The sequence below is a fragment of the Ctenopharyngodon idella genome, chromosome 6 (genome assembly GCF_019924925.1).
Source record: "Ctenopharyngodon idella isolate HZGC_01 chromosome 6, HZGC01, whole genome shotgun sequence".
Taxonomy (NCBI): domain Eukaryota; kingdom Metazoa; phylum Chordata; class Actinopteri; order Cypriniformes; family Xenocyprididae; genus Ctenopharyngodon; species Ctenopharyngodon idella.
Genome location: NC_067225.1, coordinates 8214391 through 8229954, shown reverse-complemented (window position 1 = coordinate 8229954; position 15564 = coordinate 8214391). Strand labels below are relative to the sequence as shown.

At 37.4% G+C, this 15564-nt stretch overlaps 2 protein-coding genes across 17 annotated transcripts in view; one reads left to right on the top strand and one right to left on the bottom strand.

Annotated features, from left to right (window-relative positions):
• Positions 1-135: 135 nt before the first annotated feature.
• itm2ba (integral membrane protein 2Ba) lies at positions 136-9843 on the top strand. The gene is made up of 6 exons (XM_051897866.1): positions 136-361; positions 4248-4379; positions 5921-6136; positions 6288-6398; positions 6541-6691; positions 8832-9843. The coding sequence occupies exons 1-6, from the start codon at positions 275-277 to the stop codon at positions 8918-8920; spliced, it is 786 nt and encodes a 261-aa protein (XP_051753826.1). The 5' UTR covers positions 136-274; the 3' UTR covers positions 8921-9843.
• The window catches only part of abi2b (abl-interactor 2b), a 28829-nt gene continuing 22095 nt past the window's right edge, over positions 8831-15564 (bottom strand). For all 16 annotated transcript variants that reach the window (XM_051897841.1, XM_051897846.1, XM_051897842.1 and 13 more), the window contains one exon: positions 8831-14223. In XM_051897841.1, coding sequence (XP_051753801.1) covers positions 14048-14223 — 176 coding nt within the window. In that variant the 3' untranslated portion in view covers positions 8831-14047. The remainder of the gene's footprint in view (positions 14224-15564) is intronic.

Sequence of the window (15564 nt, the reverse complement as noted above, 5' to 3'; positions counted from 1 at the left end):
ATTATATTATATTATATTATATTATACTTTGTGCTTTTCATGTAATATTTATTAATACAACTTTATTAAAAAGAAACAAAAGATGTGATCGATATTAAAAGTTGGTGGAAACAGCGCCCCCTTCCCGTTTACTGATGTACATACAGTCTGAATCTGGGGCTAAATGCGCCACAGCAAGTTGTGAGGCAGCACAGTGTATAGAGAGGTCGTCGGTTTCGCCAAGCTCTCCATAGTTCGGTGAAAAAGGCATAGACGAAAAAAACAGTTTTAAAATATGGTGAAACTCGCTTTCAACTCCGCTCTCGGACAGAAGGATTTAAAAAAGGAGGAGAAGGATGAAGCTTTGATCCCTCAGGATGTGGTGAGTTTTGTTAGCACAAACGCTAACCGGCTAGCATAAAGTGATTAAAAACAACGTTGTTTTTAGCCATACGATTCAATATAACGTCTTTATTTGGCGTGGTAGCGATCAGTCACAGTTTATCGATAAACATATGTCAACATTAAGTGAATGTATTAAGAAAAAAATACAGTCAAAGTGACAAAAACAGGTGTGTTTTAATCGAAATAAGACGTTATTTAGATTATGTGACTGAAACGCCTATATAATGTTTGGGCTTTGTGAGGATTATACGATTATTTTTGTCTGACAGTTTTGTTTTTGTGTATGTAGAGGGAAGCCATCTCCTGCCTTGTTTCAGAGTGTGTGTGTGTGTGTGTGTGTGTGTGTGAGCGAGAGTCAGACAGCTTTGAGCTTACAGGAAAATGGCCGACAGTTCAACACAAACATCAGGATATATACGCACAACGCTTACATTGCACTTTAAGAGGTTTTCCTTCTTGATGCCTGATACATGCTCATGTAAATAAAAATAAATGCATGTGCAAAGATGTGTGTGAATATATATATATATATATATATATATATATATATATATATATATATATATATATGTGTGTATAAGTTAGGCATAATCCTATGTAATATATGTGTGTGTGTATATATGTATGTATGTATATGTATATGTGTGTGTGTGTGTGTGTGTGTAAAATCATGCACTGCACTTTTACATGCTTCATCTAATAGCCTGGTGCATGTCTGTGCAGCCATTGCAGTGTTGTAAATGAAACAAAAATCATTTAAGATTAGATTTGCATTTAAATAAGTGTAATTTTTGATGTGTAGTTTTGTCCCTTGCACTTCCTGCTGCAGCCGTAAACATAGTAAAACCAGGAAGAGGAAAAGGCATGTTTAGCCAGCTTATCGTGGGAGACTTTTCATAAGTGTGAGACCAGCTCCCACTCAGATGCGTGAACCGTCTGGCTGTTTCTGCTCCTCAAATACGATCATCATCTGCCATTGAGGATGAGTCAGCGCCTAGTGTGCGAATTGGGTTGATAATGAAGAAGAGATCGTGAATCATTCATAAGACACTGTTGTGTCTGCTGTAACACTGCCACTGTGATCAGACCAATGGTGCAGCCTGATCACGGTGGCACTAATGCTGTTAAGATGGAGTCATATGTCTTCGGGTAGAAGTAAAGGATTCAGAAGGTTTCATGCAAGGCTCCTTTAAACATTTCTGGCAATCAGAGACACTAATGCTTATCTAAATCGGTTAAAAGGTATCAGTTCATCGTGAGATAATCTGTAAAGATCGTGTTGTGTGGTCTGAAATCCTCTGTCACACAGGTGATCAAAGCCTCACTGAACTTGTGGCTGGAGCTGACTACCAGAAACAGCCATCTTAGTCCCTTGGAAAAAACTCTTGAAGGCTCTGGTTATTTAAACAAAGACGGTCTCTGTTAGGGCTAAGCCGTAATCTGCAGTGTGTGTCTGTGTGTGCGAGGGTGAGGCGAAGTGTGTTCGAAACAGGTGTGTTTGAGTGTAAACGTGAAAGAGTGAATCTCTGAAGCCTTTTGTTTCAGGAAGTGCATTCATGCAAACAGAATGTCACATGATCATAAGATATTAATCTCTGCATGTAGTTGAATAGATAAAGAATTGAAATCTAAAATAAAATGTAATAAGCAATAAACTTAACACTGAATGTTGCATTAGGGTGATTTTGGCTGCTATTCATTTTGAGCAGATGCTTTGCCTTCACAGATAATTAAAGCTTGGACTGGTGTCTTAGATTATGCCTAACTTAAAAGTCAAACTATTTTCAGTAGAAAATCATTTGAATGTAGCTTCAAATATTTGTTAAACCAGCATTATTAATGATTTCTGAGTTTTGATTAGTGCAAATTAGGCTTATTTAGGTTTTTTTTTTTTTTTACAGAAATAATAACCATTTTATTCAGTTGGTCAACGGATGCTACAGTTATAAACTGAAAGCGTCTGCTCTGCTCCATATAGGCTATACAACACAAGCTGCAGAGTCACAGCAGTAGTCAGATTTCACTTATCACGTGGCAAGAGTAAGGTGAGATGACTGACAGGACGATGGCGGAGGATTTGGTGCGCAACACATCCTGAGCGTCACTGACAAATATATCTTGTAAAATGTGCTCCCTCTACACAGAGCACATGTGATCGTGAAAGCTAAAGTGAAACTGGTGTTATCCATAATACCAGTGTTGACGCAAGTTTATTTACCAGTGTAAAACTTTCCTCACTGTGTCATACCTAGTGCAAATATTTGTAACTAACTGTTATTTCTATAATTATAGAGCCCCTAAAGAGACATGGTGATGGGGAAAAATTATATTTCAGTGCTTTTTGCAACCTTTTGAGTTGTTTGCGAGCGAACACAAAGTTTCTTTGGGGAATGCAAATGTTTTGGGAGTGAACGCAGCGTTTCTCGGGGGAACACGAAAGTTTTTAACTATAGGCTATTTGTTCCTTCCATTTCATATTTTTTCCACCACCATGTCCCTTTAGGGTCTCCGTAGATAATTGGTCAATTAGATAAAGGCCACATTTTTTTTCTGTATTTTATTGAAATAAAAAGTTGAAAAATGGAAACACTTGAAAACACTAACCATTGAACACTGCAAAATAGTGTTACCATAAATCATATGTATATAATATTACATATACTAAATTAACAACAAATACTATAAACACAAACAGTGGAATATTTTAGGATTTTAAGAGTTAAAAAGATTAAAATAGGCTTTTTTATCCAGTCTAATTGAAGAAATAATCATATATTAATACGTTATCAAAATAATTGTTAGTTTATTTAGATCATTTTCCTGTTGCACTCTGTCTGTTTGATGTGATCACTTACTTTATAAAGTATTTGACACTGACGGAGGTTCAACGTCCACAGACCTGACTGATCGATAACAAAATTTGTTAGTTGACTGTTTTCATTATCGATGAGTGGTTTCAGTCCTAATCATTTTCAAACAGACCCAATCTCAAAAATAAAATATTTGTGCAAGATCATGAGGTTGGTGTTTACTGAACCAGAGGAGAGATAATGATGACTAGACTCCTTTAAATTGCAGCATTGTCATGGGAAAAGTAGCACAGACTGCATCACTTGACACACCTGTAAACAAACTTGTATGTATTATAGAGGTTTCCAGATGAAAGTTGCCCACTTTTGTTGCTCATCATTTCCCTGGAGTCTACAATAAGATGGCTTTTGTAAACACAGGAAAGCTTGGCTCGTTTATCTTGTTTTGCTCTCATTATGTTTTATGTGAAAAACATGACCAAAAAAACAAGCAAGGACCAAAATGATTTGGTGCCAAATTGTCGTCATATTCTGTCCGATTTGTTTTCACTTTCATCCTTGTTCATCAGTCACTGTCAGCTATTGTTTTGTTCATTTGCATCATGCAGAATGTTTGTTCCTGTCTCTGGTCTCTGGAGGGAGGTTGGAAATTTCCCAGTATCTGTTGCACACAGTGCAGTTGTTTTGAACAAAGCCACACCTAGGCTAAACACACTTGCACTTAAAATCGAAGAAAACTCTTGTTTAAGACAAATAAACCCATGCAGGTGCAGTAGTGATTGGGATCTGTGGGGAATTCTGTGGGAAAATTGTGAACATTTGGAAACCTAACGCAGTTCCCGGCAGTAGTTTCTGAACACATGGGGTCATGAAATAGTGCGTGAACTGAGCCCATATATAATCAAAAAAATAATTTATATGTACTATGTTTACACCAATGTTAACTAAAAAGTAAATGTAGCATGTAATGTGGAAGTCACCAACTGCTTAAAGGAACACCATTTTACTTATTAGCAAAAAAATTAATTTTTCTTCCTGTGTGTGTTTGTGTAGGATGTGGAGGACATTCTGCGTGTCAGGCAGCAGTCCAGGGCCTGGTGCTGGTGCATGTGTCTAGGTCTGGCCCTTATTCTTTCTGGTGTGGTTGTGGGCGGAGCTTACCTGTACAGGTATTACTTCTCAGAGGTGAGAGAACCAGTTCCATCAGGTGCACTACATGAGAAATCAGAATTAAAATATAAGTCCTTCAAGGCAATAAAGTCAAACAGATTCAAATAAGTTAAAAAAACACGTCTTGATTATGTTAATTAGGCTTTTTCTGTATTTTAGTTTTTGCATTAAAGGATAAGTTTGCGATTGTTACCGTGTCATTCATTAGTATGTAAATGAACAATGTGTGCTTATTCTTTGTTACCTGCATGAAGAAAGAGTACCATTTATTTGTGAGCAAAAGTCCCCTGGATGACCTCAAATGTGTAATTTTTGCATCATCCTGCAGACATTTGACAGTTCCAGGGCTTTTGTTAAAACTACTGATTGAACGTCTGTGTTTATATATCCCCGGCGCCCATTGGCAGTCAGACTGACAGAGGAGTGGTGCCAAAATCAAAAGTGCATTACGAGTGTGGAAGTTTTTGGCAAAAGGAAACGCCACAGACCTTTTTCACTGTTTTTTGTAGTCTTGATTATTAAAAGCCCATTTTGTCAGCAGTTAATTATACCTTTAAAGGGTTAGTTCACCCCAAAATGAAAATTCTGTCATTAACTTCTCACCCTCATGTCGTTCCAAACCCGTAAGACTTTTGTTCATTTTCGGAACATAAATAAAGATCTTTTTAATGAAATCTGCGAGATCGTTTTTTATAATAAACAGATTTAACTTAGGATTTTACGCGCATATAAACATTGAATAGCGAACATAAACCGAAGCTCAGCCGAACCTGAATGACGCACAAGAACAAACCTCTTGCGGAAGCTCAAACGTGCTGTGTAACACGTGAGAATGAACCTCATTGGTTACACAGCACATTTGAGCTTCTGGAAGAGGTTTGTTCTTGTGCGTCATTCAGGTTTGGTTGAGCGGTTTATGTTCACTGATCAATGTTTATATGTGAATAAAAGCCTAAATTTAATCTGTTCATCATATAAAGCGATCAAGTCTCTTCAGAAACTTTGGACTAAAACACTCAATTCATATGGATTAGTTTTACGATCTCTTTATGAGCTTTTTGAAGCATCAAAGATCAAGTTGCAAAGGCAGTCAATGGAGAGACAGACATCTCTCAGATTTCATCAAAAAGATCTTTATTTGTGTTTTGAAGATGAACAAAAGTCTTACAGGGGAGTAATTAATGACAGAATTTTCATTTTGGGGTGTACCAACCCTTTAAATGTTTTTTAATCTACATTGTAACAATTGCTATTTGGTCCAAAGTATGGTTCCTCTGAGACTGTTTTTTAGGAAAGGCAAGAAATTGCATTTTATTGTACCCAGCCTTGTCAAAGAGGACATTCATTTAGAATGCACTGATGTGATGTTAAAACCTTACTATTCAGTTAACTATATCATATATTTTAAAATCTTTGCCTACAAAATTGGTGCAAACCTTAAAAAGCATTGATGTTTTAAATTCAGTTTTCTTAAACATGCTGATACAATCAGAGAATGAAGTGTGTCTAGCTGATCATGGTAAAACAATGTGTCTATTTATAATGATGGTCTTCAGGAGGAGAGGATGTATTTCTGTGGGGTGAACTACCGTGAGGAAAATTACAGGATGCCGGACAGCCAAGAGGAAACCGAGATGGATTTGCCAACTGCATCTAAGAGGATTGAGGAGAGAGTGAGGGTTTACGAGGACGAGGGGGTTGAGCTCATTAACATCCCAGTGCCAAAGTTCAGTGACAGTGACCCTGCTGACATCGTTCATGACTTCAACAGGGTGAGAGCCAATGTTTGTCTCCCTCTGTCCTTCACAAAGCCATATGCGCACAAACAATTCCAGGAGAGACATGTTGGCATATATCCCATCAGATTCCCAAAAAATAAACTACCAAAATAGTAACATGCTGGTTTTCATTCTTTGCTCTTAGAAACTAACAGCCTATCTGGATCTGCGTCTGAACAAATGCTACGTCATTCCTCTCAACACTTCTGTTGTGATGCCACCTAAAGACTTCCTGGAGCTCCTGATCAACATCAAGGTAACGGCATCAAGGTAGCCTTTGGTCTGCCTCAACTTAGTGAGCATAGACATTTGAACAATGACCAGAAATGCTGTCTAGTTGATTAACTGGCAAGGCTTTGCAAGCATGTGACAGTGTAATTCTGGTTGTGTGTTTGCAGGCTGGAACATACCTGCCACAATCCTACCTGGTCCGTGAACAGATGATGGTGACCGGGAAGGTAGAGCATGTGGATCAGCTGGGTTACTTCATCTATGGCCTCTGCAGAGGGAGAGATACGTACAAACTGGAGCGCAGAGAGACCGTTTTTGGTAAACACACACAAACTTGTCTGGCGAGCATCCCATTGGTTTTTAGGCTAATTGCACTCTTAGGTATTTTTCACACAGAACACGTCTTTGCGTCTAAAAACGCTGCGCTCAGGAATGGTATAAAAAAATGCGAGGGTCTCGAGATGCGCTTTTGAGATGTGATGCAATAACGGAAATAACAGAACAGATAGCTACTATTTTTGACATGCAAAAAAGAAAATAATCGCACTGGCTATCCGGACACAGCCACTATGAGCGCCTCCTCCGCCATGTAGCCTAGTTGCCATGCCAACTTGCTGCTGTAAACAAAAGCTCACAGCGCTTGCCCCGCCTCCGGGGTAATCTGATTAGTCCACTGTTATGGATATGACATTGATGAGTGGTGCTGAGTGTAAAGATTGAAATTCTTTTAACTTGACACGGCATCTTAAAAACGCGGTGCTCATGTGCAAGACGCTACAAAAGCGCAATGGTCATACACGTCTTTCTAGCTCAGGGGTGTCCAAACTCAGTCCTGGAGGGCCACTGTCCTGCAAAGTTTAGCTCCGACTTGCCTCAACACATCTGCCTGGGAGTTTCTAGTATGCCTAGAGCTTGATTAGCTGGTTCAGGTGTGTTTAATTAGGGTTGGAGCTAAACTTTGCAGTACAGTGGCCCTCCAGGAGCAAGATAGGACACCCCTGTTCAAGCAAGTTTACATAGAAAAACAATGGAAAAGTAGCGCATTGGAATGGAAAAATGCGTTCTGTGTGAACGGCCCTTTACAGACAATTTTTGCTTATTGCCAATTAAAGACTTCTGTTTTTCTTTTTTGTGCATTTATGAACCCTTTTACAATTGGGGCTTTAATACAGTAGTGGCTAGAGGGGATATTTGTTTTTAATGACCCTACATGTTTGATGTTTGATAAATGAAGAGAAAAACACACAACTTGGTTAAGGTATTTATCCGACAATTATTTGGCAAAATACAGCTGCAGGTTTATTTTACTATTCAAAAAATTAAATGCATAGAAAAACAAAAAGCTCACAGGAAAAAGCATACATTGACTACAACATACTTAAGTTATTAAAAGGATAGTTCACCCAAAAATAAAACATTCTGTCATTACTCACCCTCATGTCGTTCCAAACCTGTGAGACTTTCATTCGTCTTTGGAACACAAATGAAGATCTTTAATGAAATCTGAGAGATTTCTGTCCCTCCATTAACAGCTTTGCAACTGAAACTTTGACACTTCAAAAAGTTCATAAAGAGATCGTAAAACTAATCCATATGAATCGAGCGGTTTAGTCCAAATTTTCTGAAGAGACACGATCGCTTCATATGATGAACGGATTTAATCTAGGCTTTTATTCACATATAAATATTGATCAGCGAACATAAACAGAAGCTCAACCGAACCTGCTTGACATGCGAAAACAAACCTCTTGCGGAAGCTCAAATGTGCTGCGTAACACACGAGAATGAACCTCATTGGTTCTCGCATGCGTCAAACAAACATACTTGAGCTTCTGTTTACCATTACTGATGTGTGAGTTGATGAATGTTTATATGTGAATAAAAGTCTAAATATAATCTGTTTATCATATAAAGCGATTGAGTCTCTTCAGAAAATTTGGACTAAACCACTCAATTCATATGGATTCGTTTTACGATCTCTTTATGAGCTTTTTGAAGGATCAAATTGGTAGTCGTGTAGCTGTAGCTGTCAACTGAGGGACGGAAATCTCTGCCTGGCCACAAATTATGTCTGCACAATTTGGCATGTTTCATTGCATTTTCACAAATAAAACAATTGACTCCAAGCACAACTACGTAATATGCTTCACCCTTTATTTAAATATTATAAAAAATGTGTTAATTTTCCTAGGCTGGACATCACTTTTTAAAATATATTAATGAGAAAAGTTTTCAAATTGTAATAATATTTCAGAATATTACTGTTTAACTGTATTTAGATCAAATAAATGAAGTCTTGGTAAGAAGAATAAGAGACTTCTTTCAAAAACATGAAAAATCCTTCCATCTCCAAACTAATATATATATTTTAGAATATGTTTACAGAATTTTCAGATATTTAGCTCTGAAACCAGACACACAAATTCACATACCATTTTCCCTTTTTTTTTTTTTACAGGTATCCAGAAGCGAGAGGCTCTCAACTGCCACAAGATCCTCCACTTCGAGAACAAGTTTGTGGTGGAGACGCTGATCTGTGAGCAGTAGTGGTGAGCAGACAGCTGGATAACAAGATAAACCACTTTTGACGAATTCCACTCTGACCCCTCCTCTCCTTCCATTAAACCTCTTCCTGTTGTCCCCTGTTTGTGTGTGTGTGTGTGTGTGTGTGCGCGCGGACAGGAGTGTGTGGTGCTCTCAGATTTGTTTCTCTGTATAGCAACAATCAATATTACAGAGAGAGAGAATGTGAATGAACGCAAAGAGCAATATTATGCGTAGAAATATTTGTGTGTAGGCAAACATTCGGACCAGTTTCTCTCTCTCTCTTTCTTAGTAAATGTTTTTTGTGTCTGGGTTTTCGTTAATCGGGGAGTTTAAAGTCTCCAACAGGGTGTGTGGGATCATGTATGACAGAATAACTAGTACCAAGCTGACCATGGGAGAGGGAAGGATTCACAGAAGATAAATGTACAATGAAATCTTTAAAAGATACATTTAAAACTGTGAACTGTCACAGATACCAGATTATATACTGGAAAATATGTTTGACTAGAGATTTGTGATATATGGCCAATAATTACATTTAAGAATACACATAGAATTGATTTTTGTACTAGTTACACTTTTGTCTAGATTTTTATTTTAAATGAAAGATTCAGCTCTGCTGTAAGTTAATACACTGCTAAAACACGTCCTGTCGTAGAGAAATACAAATTAGGATCAAATATAGAAGGTGTGTTTTCCTAAAAAAAAGTATATCCAAAACAAAATGCAGACTAATAAATTGTGTAGCTTTTATGTCATTTAGGGATTGCTGAGGTATTGGGAGTAGACTGATGGATGGATTATGTAAAGATTGTTTAAATTTACTAAAAGTTCGACATGAGTTGGAATGATTTATACTTTGCACATAACCCAAAAAGGTTTTAATGTTAAACTTAATGCTAATAAAAAAACTGACACCTCCATTTTGCTCGTCTTCATTTCTGCTTTTTCTAAGGGAGAATATCTAGAGGTGGTGAGTGGAAGGAAAGCTCTTAATTTTTCAAATTGTGAACATTTTAAAACAAGATGATTTCTCACACATACACGAGGGTCAATGGAAAAGGTGTTATTTTGAGTGATCTATTTTACTTTTTTGGCTGATGGTACCTACTAAAAATGAGCACATATAGGTTTTTCTTTCACTACAAGTGTCTATGCTTCTTTTGCAGTGTAGAGGAGAGTGGGGTATGATGTGCCACCTCATTAATCAAGCAAAACTGTTAAGTGACCATTTATTTAAAATAGGGCCCATCATATACATCTACATAAGCACTTTTTAAACCTTTTGAATGTCTAAATAAATTTCAACTTGGCAGGTAAAATAAACATCAGGTCTAAAAATATCAGTGTACAGAACTGTTCATTATTTGGCTAAAGTTCAACCATAAATGATTAAATGTATTTAACTGCAGAGTAAATTGAGTGGGATGCTTTGGGGTAAGCTGTGTCAGCGAGACTAGTTGTGTTTCCTACATATTCAATAAAAGTATTTTACTACATTAAGATACTCTGAATATTAAACACTTTGTCTTATGAAAATGTCATCAATTATCAAAGTTTGGAATGGGACTGTGGTCTCCAGGACTGGAGTTCACCACCCCTGATATAGAGACTTCATTGTTACACTTAATAGGAAACCCTAAAACATGGTGTAAAACCCTGGGCGTAGTCGAACGCCCAGCCTTGCAAAGTATAGACCTTATTTACCAGGGAAACAAGCGCGCCGCCATCTTTAGAATATTGTCTTTGAACTTCCGTTTTTGCGGTAGCTCTGTATATTTCTATGGCATCGCTGTTGAAGAATAATTAGCTGGTGAAGTGGATTCACATGTTGTAGAGTTAATGAAAGTTATCATGAGCATTGTAATGTTTAAAGCAGATGTCTTAACAAATGTCAGTAGACCGGGAAGATTTTAAAACGAGCAGTTCATTCATAAATACGTAAGATCGCTGTGGAAATACAAACCGGAAGTCAAAAGACAACGAGCGCAGCGCTGAAAAGGGGCGGAGCTACATAAGGTCTATACTTCACTTGACTCGTACGCGTACACAGGCATTCGACACATGCGCAGTTTTGAGCAATCTCTCGCCACGAGTTACAACGCATGTAAATATATTTGTTCTTTCATGCTAGAGTTGTACAAATGAGGGTACTTTCTAACCTCTTCACACCAGTGTTGGAGAGTAACTAGTTACATGTAATGGAATTTCGTAATTTAATTACAAAATAAAGGAAACTAATCTGTTACAGTTACTGAGAAAAAAATGTGTAATTAAATTAGTTACGATTACAAAGGGGGTTACATCAATATTTTTGCAAATAATCAGGCGTTAAAAATACTACCCATTAAGTCTGTTGAACCAATGGCATCATCAGACGTGATTTCTCACCACACTGGTCTGTTCCGTTTATGCAGGTTTTCTTTAGCCCGAAACACCGTCTACCGACTAAGTTTTCTCAGTGTGTTCTGCACCATCGGCTGAAGTTGGTCCTCGTTGGCTTTTTTTCAGCCGATTCGATATGTTGAATCGGCATTGGCGCTCATCGGTCAGTCGGGCCATCTGATCATTCTGATTGGCTGTTCAGCTACTGCCATCTGCTGGCACGGAAAGGCATTTCTTCTTACACAGGCGCAGAACGGACGTGCTACTTGGCCGTCAGGTGTCGAGCGTCGTTTTGGTGTGTCAGGGCAACTTTGGACCTAGACGCTGCCGACATTGAGCCAGCCCCACAGTCTGCTTTCGTCGCCACTAGTTCGTCAGCGTCGGCTTGGTGTGTTCCGGGCTTTTGACGACCTTGTGAATCAACGCCCCCAGGGCCCGGTTGCCACCTTGTGGATAAACTAATTTCTGCAAAAAAATAAAATGCGCATGTATGACCTGCGCGTACAAAGTATGCACGGTTACAAAAATCCGGTGTGCGTACTCGTCTGATGATGAAATTGGCATCGAGCACTGTACGCTGACCCTTGCGTACGTGTAAAAAGTGAAGTATACTTTGGGCTTTAGAGTAAAACTATTAAATTTCACCTTACCTAGAGGAGACTGCTCTAGAAAAAAATCATTTACTGAAATCACATGACTGAAAAACAAAATATTCTCGTCACTTCATAACATTAAGGTTGAACCACTGTAGTCACATGAACTGTTTTAAATATGTCTTTAGTACCTTTCTGGACATTGAAAGCGTAAATTAACTTGCTGTCAGTGGACTCATTTTATCAAAAATATCTTAATTTGTGTTCCAAAGATGAACAATGGTCTTACGGGTGTGGAACAACATGAGGGTGAGTAATTAATGACAGAAATAACCCTTTAACTCCAACCCTGATCAACACACCTGAACAATAAAACCAAGGTCTTCAGGGTTACTAGAAAGTTACAGGTAGGTTAATTTAAACAAGGTTTGAGCTAAACGCTGCATGAAAGTGGATCTCATGGGAAGCCCTGCTCTAGATAATTTTAGTTAACCAAAAATGAACTGTCTCAAAGTCAAGGCCACATTTGCTCCAGTAGAAAACTCGAGGAAGCGTGAGCAAGTAGACCAGATATATCCAGTTTATTCTCCATCAGCAGGAAAATCACAGAAATGATCAACATGCAAGACTCAATTCACGCACCCTCGCCACAGACCTTTCATTGAAAATAAAGATTTGCACACAGACAAGCAAGTCAGTCACCAATGATCCATAAACAGTGAAATCGATCCGTTTCACGCTCACATACGCACTCACACACACTTACATATAGACATCAAAGTACTTGATAGAAAAAGTCTCTGTGCATTAGTACAGTTTGTTCCACATTATCTGCATGTGGGTATGAGGATGTTTGAAAATTTGGGCTGGTTTCTGTTTAATATCTCTTCATTCAAAAAAAAAAAAAAAAGTCAGTTCTTCACATTTTGTAAGGTCTCCCTAAGATCACGTTTATCTCTTGTGCTTTAAAAATCTCTAGCTCGTCGACTGAGGACTTTCTAACTGTGCCTTTGTTATTGCAGATAAATGGGGTTCTCTTGTCTCTACACCAGTCATACACCAACACAATAGTATTTCTATAATATAAATCAATATATAACATACATATATAGAATAGTCTTGTATCTGTAAGTCCACAGTTGGTCAGAGGGATGAATCGGAGGTTAAAGATCACAATACACGTTTTCTTCCTGAAGAACACCACATCCGGTGCCGAGATTCAAGACACAACCTCTCACGTCCAAAAATATGACCATCTACGAACATATCTTTATGGCACAAACTTCCTGAACAATTTTATAGTGTTTTTTTTTTTTTTCCTTTTTATCATACATAGAAAGAATACACATACTTGCAAATATTTCAAGCAATAAAATCTTGTTGGAAAGAAATGAATGTAAAGGAATGGTGAAAAAGAAGTATTTTAAGGTTGTAGTCGGTCCCGTTCATGATCCCAAACACCACTGAAATCCTTTGGTATGTCCTCCTCCTAAAGACTTCAAACTGAACTGCACTCAAAATGTAACAGTTTAAAAAAAAAAAAAAGAAAGAAAGAAATTCAACTCCCAACACAATTAAAAACTAAAGAAAAGAAGCCCACCTGTATCGATGCGTCTCTATATGACCTGGCACAACAGTTATGCATAAAATCCCTGTTCTGTCATTCTTGGCAATAGCTTTTCTCTCATTTGCTGGTCAGTGGACAGCACACAGTTAAGAGGTGATGTAAAAGGAACATGCACGTCCAAGATGGCCGCCTTCCAGTTTTATGATGACATGAAAGGATAACTGTCCATCTACTAGTCAGACCCATTCCTCCAGAGTAGAGACGGATAGGAGCGAAAGCAAAGCGATCACTATCAACACAAGTCAAGCAAACCAACACTTTTCTGATACATGTTTCTAAGAGATTGAAATTAAGAGATGAATAAATGTTCCTAACGTATTTATCTTACACATTTCAACAGTTTTTTTCCCATTAAAATCTGCGCCACCGGTCATGACGCCTTAGTTTTCCCCGCAGCTCTCCAACAAAGTTTGTTTGCTTGCAACAAGCCTGTGCATGACGTAGTGTAGCTGAATTCATTTGTGTTTCTGTGTCTGAATGAGGAAGATGATGGACAGAGGAGTAGTGGCGCCACCCGGTGGCTCAGTCAGCGTAATGCATGATGGACTCCACGTAGTTCCCAGGGAAGAGGCCCGTGGTGCCGCTCATCACACCCTCGAACCAGCCGTCGTCGTTCTTCTTGATGACGTAAATGATCGCCCCCTCCTGGAAGGAGAGCTCGTCTTCTTTGTCACGCGTGTAGTCGTAAATCGCCACCACTGATAGGAATAGCGTGATGAAAAGAAGGGAAACAGAATGTCTGGTTATTTTTTTGTTTTAAGTATTACTGTACAGCAGACTGTGCTATGCTGTAGATACTGTAAATGGGATTAGTATGATTGAGGATGTTGTTAGAAACGCTTGATCAGCTGTGATTCCATTCACAGTACAGCTCCTTTCATATCTTACTGCCATTTAGAAATTGTTAATACATAAAAAAATATTTTATTACATTTTAAAGCAGATATTAAAGATACTTCTAAAATTTATAGTTAATACTCTACTAGATATTTAACTGTGTATGTTTATCTGCCCTACTAAACAAATATAGTAATTTTTTAAACTTGATGTTTAAAAACACTAATAATGTACTAACACTGTATCTATTGTTCATACTGTACATTATGTTATTGTGATGCCTAAATTTAATATTTAAAACAATTGGCATTTGTTTGTTTTTAATTTCAGTCATTTTTATTACATTATTTCATTTATATATTATTATGTTTATTATTTACTTTTAATATTTTAAATGATTGTTTCCAAATAGTTTTTATTTTATTATTTCATTATATATTATAATATTTATTTATTATTTATTGGTTATTGGCCATAATATAATAAATAATTATCGCTTATCGGTATTGGCCAGAATTTTAATGACAGTCCAAATATCAGTTTTAATGTAAACCTATTTCCACCACATAAGGGAAAAAAAACATGTTTGTTATTAAATAAAGTCATTATTATGACAAAGTCAAAATTATGATACCAAGTCATAATTATGAGATAAAAGGCTGAAATTAATGTAATAAAAAGGCAAAATTATTAGATAAAATGTCAATTATGACAAAGTACACATTTCCAGAAGTCAATTTATTTTACCTCATAATTATTTCATAATTGTGAATTGCAAATTTTAACTTTTTTTAATCATAATATAAAACGTCATAATCATGATTTACCAAAGCATGTTTTCTTATGTAGCAGAATTTGACTTCCATGCATTGTCAATAAAACATATAAGCTTTGAAAAAGCAGCATGAAAAATGTAGTTTTTACTGTAAGTTTAGCTTAACAAGCAACATATATGATTATGTTGGTCAGATTTCTTTTAGCATTGTCAAAAGTACCGACTTCGGTACTGAAATTTAAAAAATGTGACGCTTTGAGCGCTGTTGAGTGGACCTCTGATTGGCCATTGTGTTCACGCACTCATCGGATATGTCTGTGATTGGCTACAATGATCAACGCACGGCAGCATTTGATTTTGAAAGCACTTTGAAAGCGGGAGCGTCCATGATAGACACCTGCTTTCAAATGCTCCCGTGTGTATCTGT

Excerpts from the sequence above, each read along its gene's own strand:
- itm2ba (XM_051897866.1), top strand. The coding sequence starts at position 275 with ATGGTGAAACTCGCTTTCAACTCCGCTCTCGGACAGAAGGATTTAAAA. Across the intron at positions 4,380-5,920 it reads ACAGGTATTACTTCTCAGAG|GAGGAGAGGATGTATTTCTG; the intron begins GTGAGAGAACCA and ends GATGGTCTTCAG. Across the intron at positions 6,692-8,831 it reads GCGCAGAGAGACCGTTTTTG|GTATCCAGAAGCGAGAGGCT; the intron begins GTAAACACACAC and ends TTTTTTTTACAG.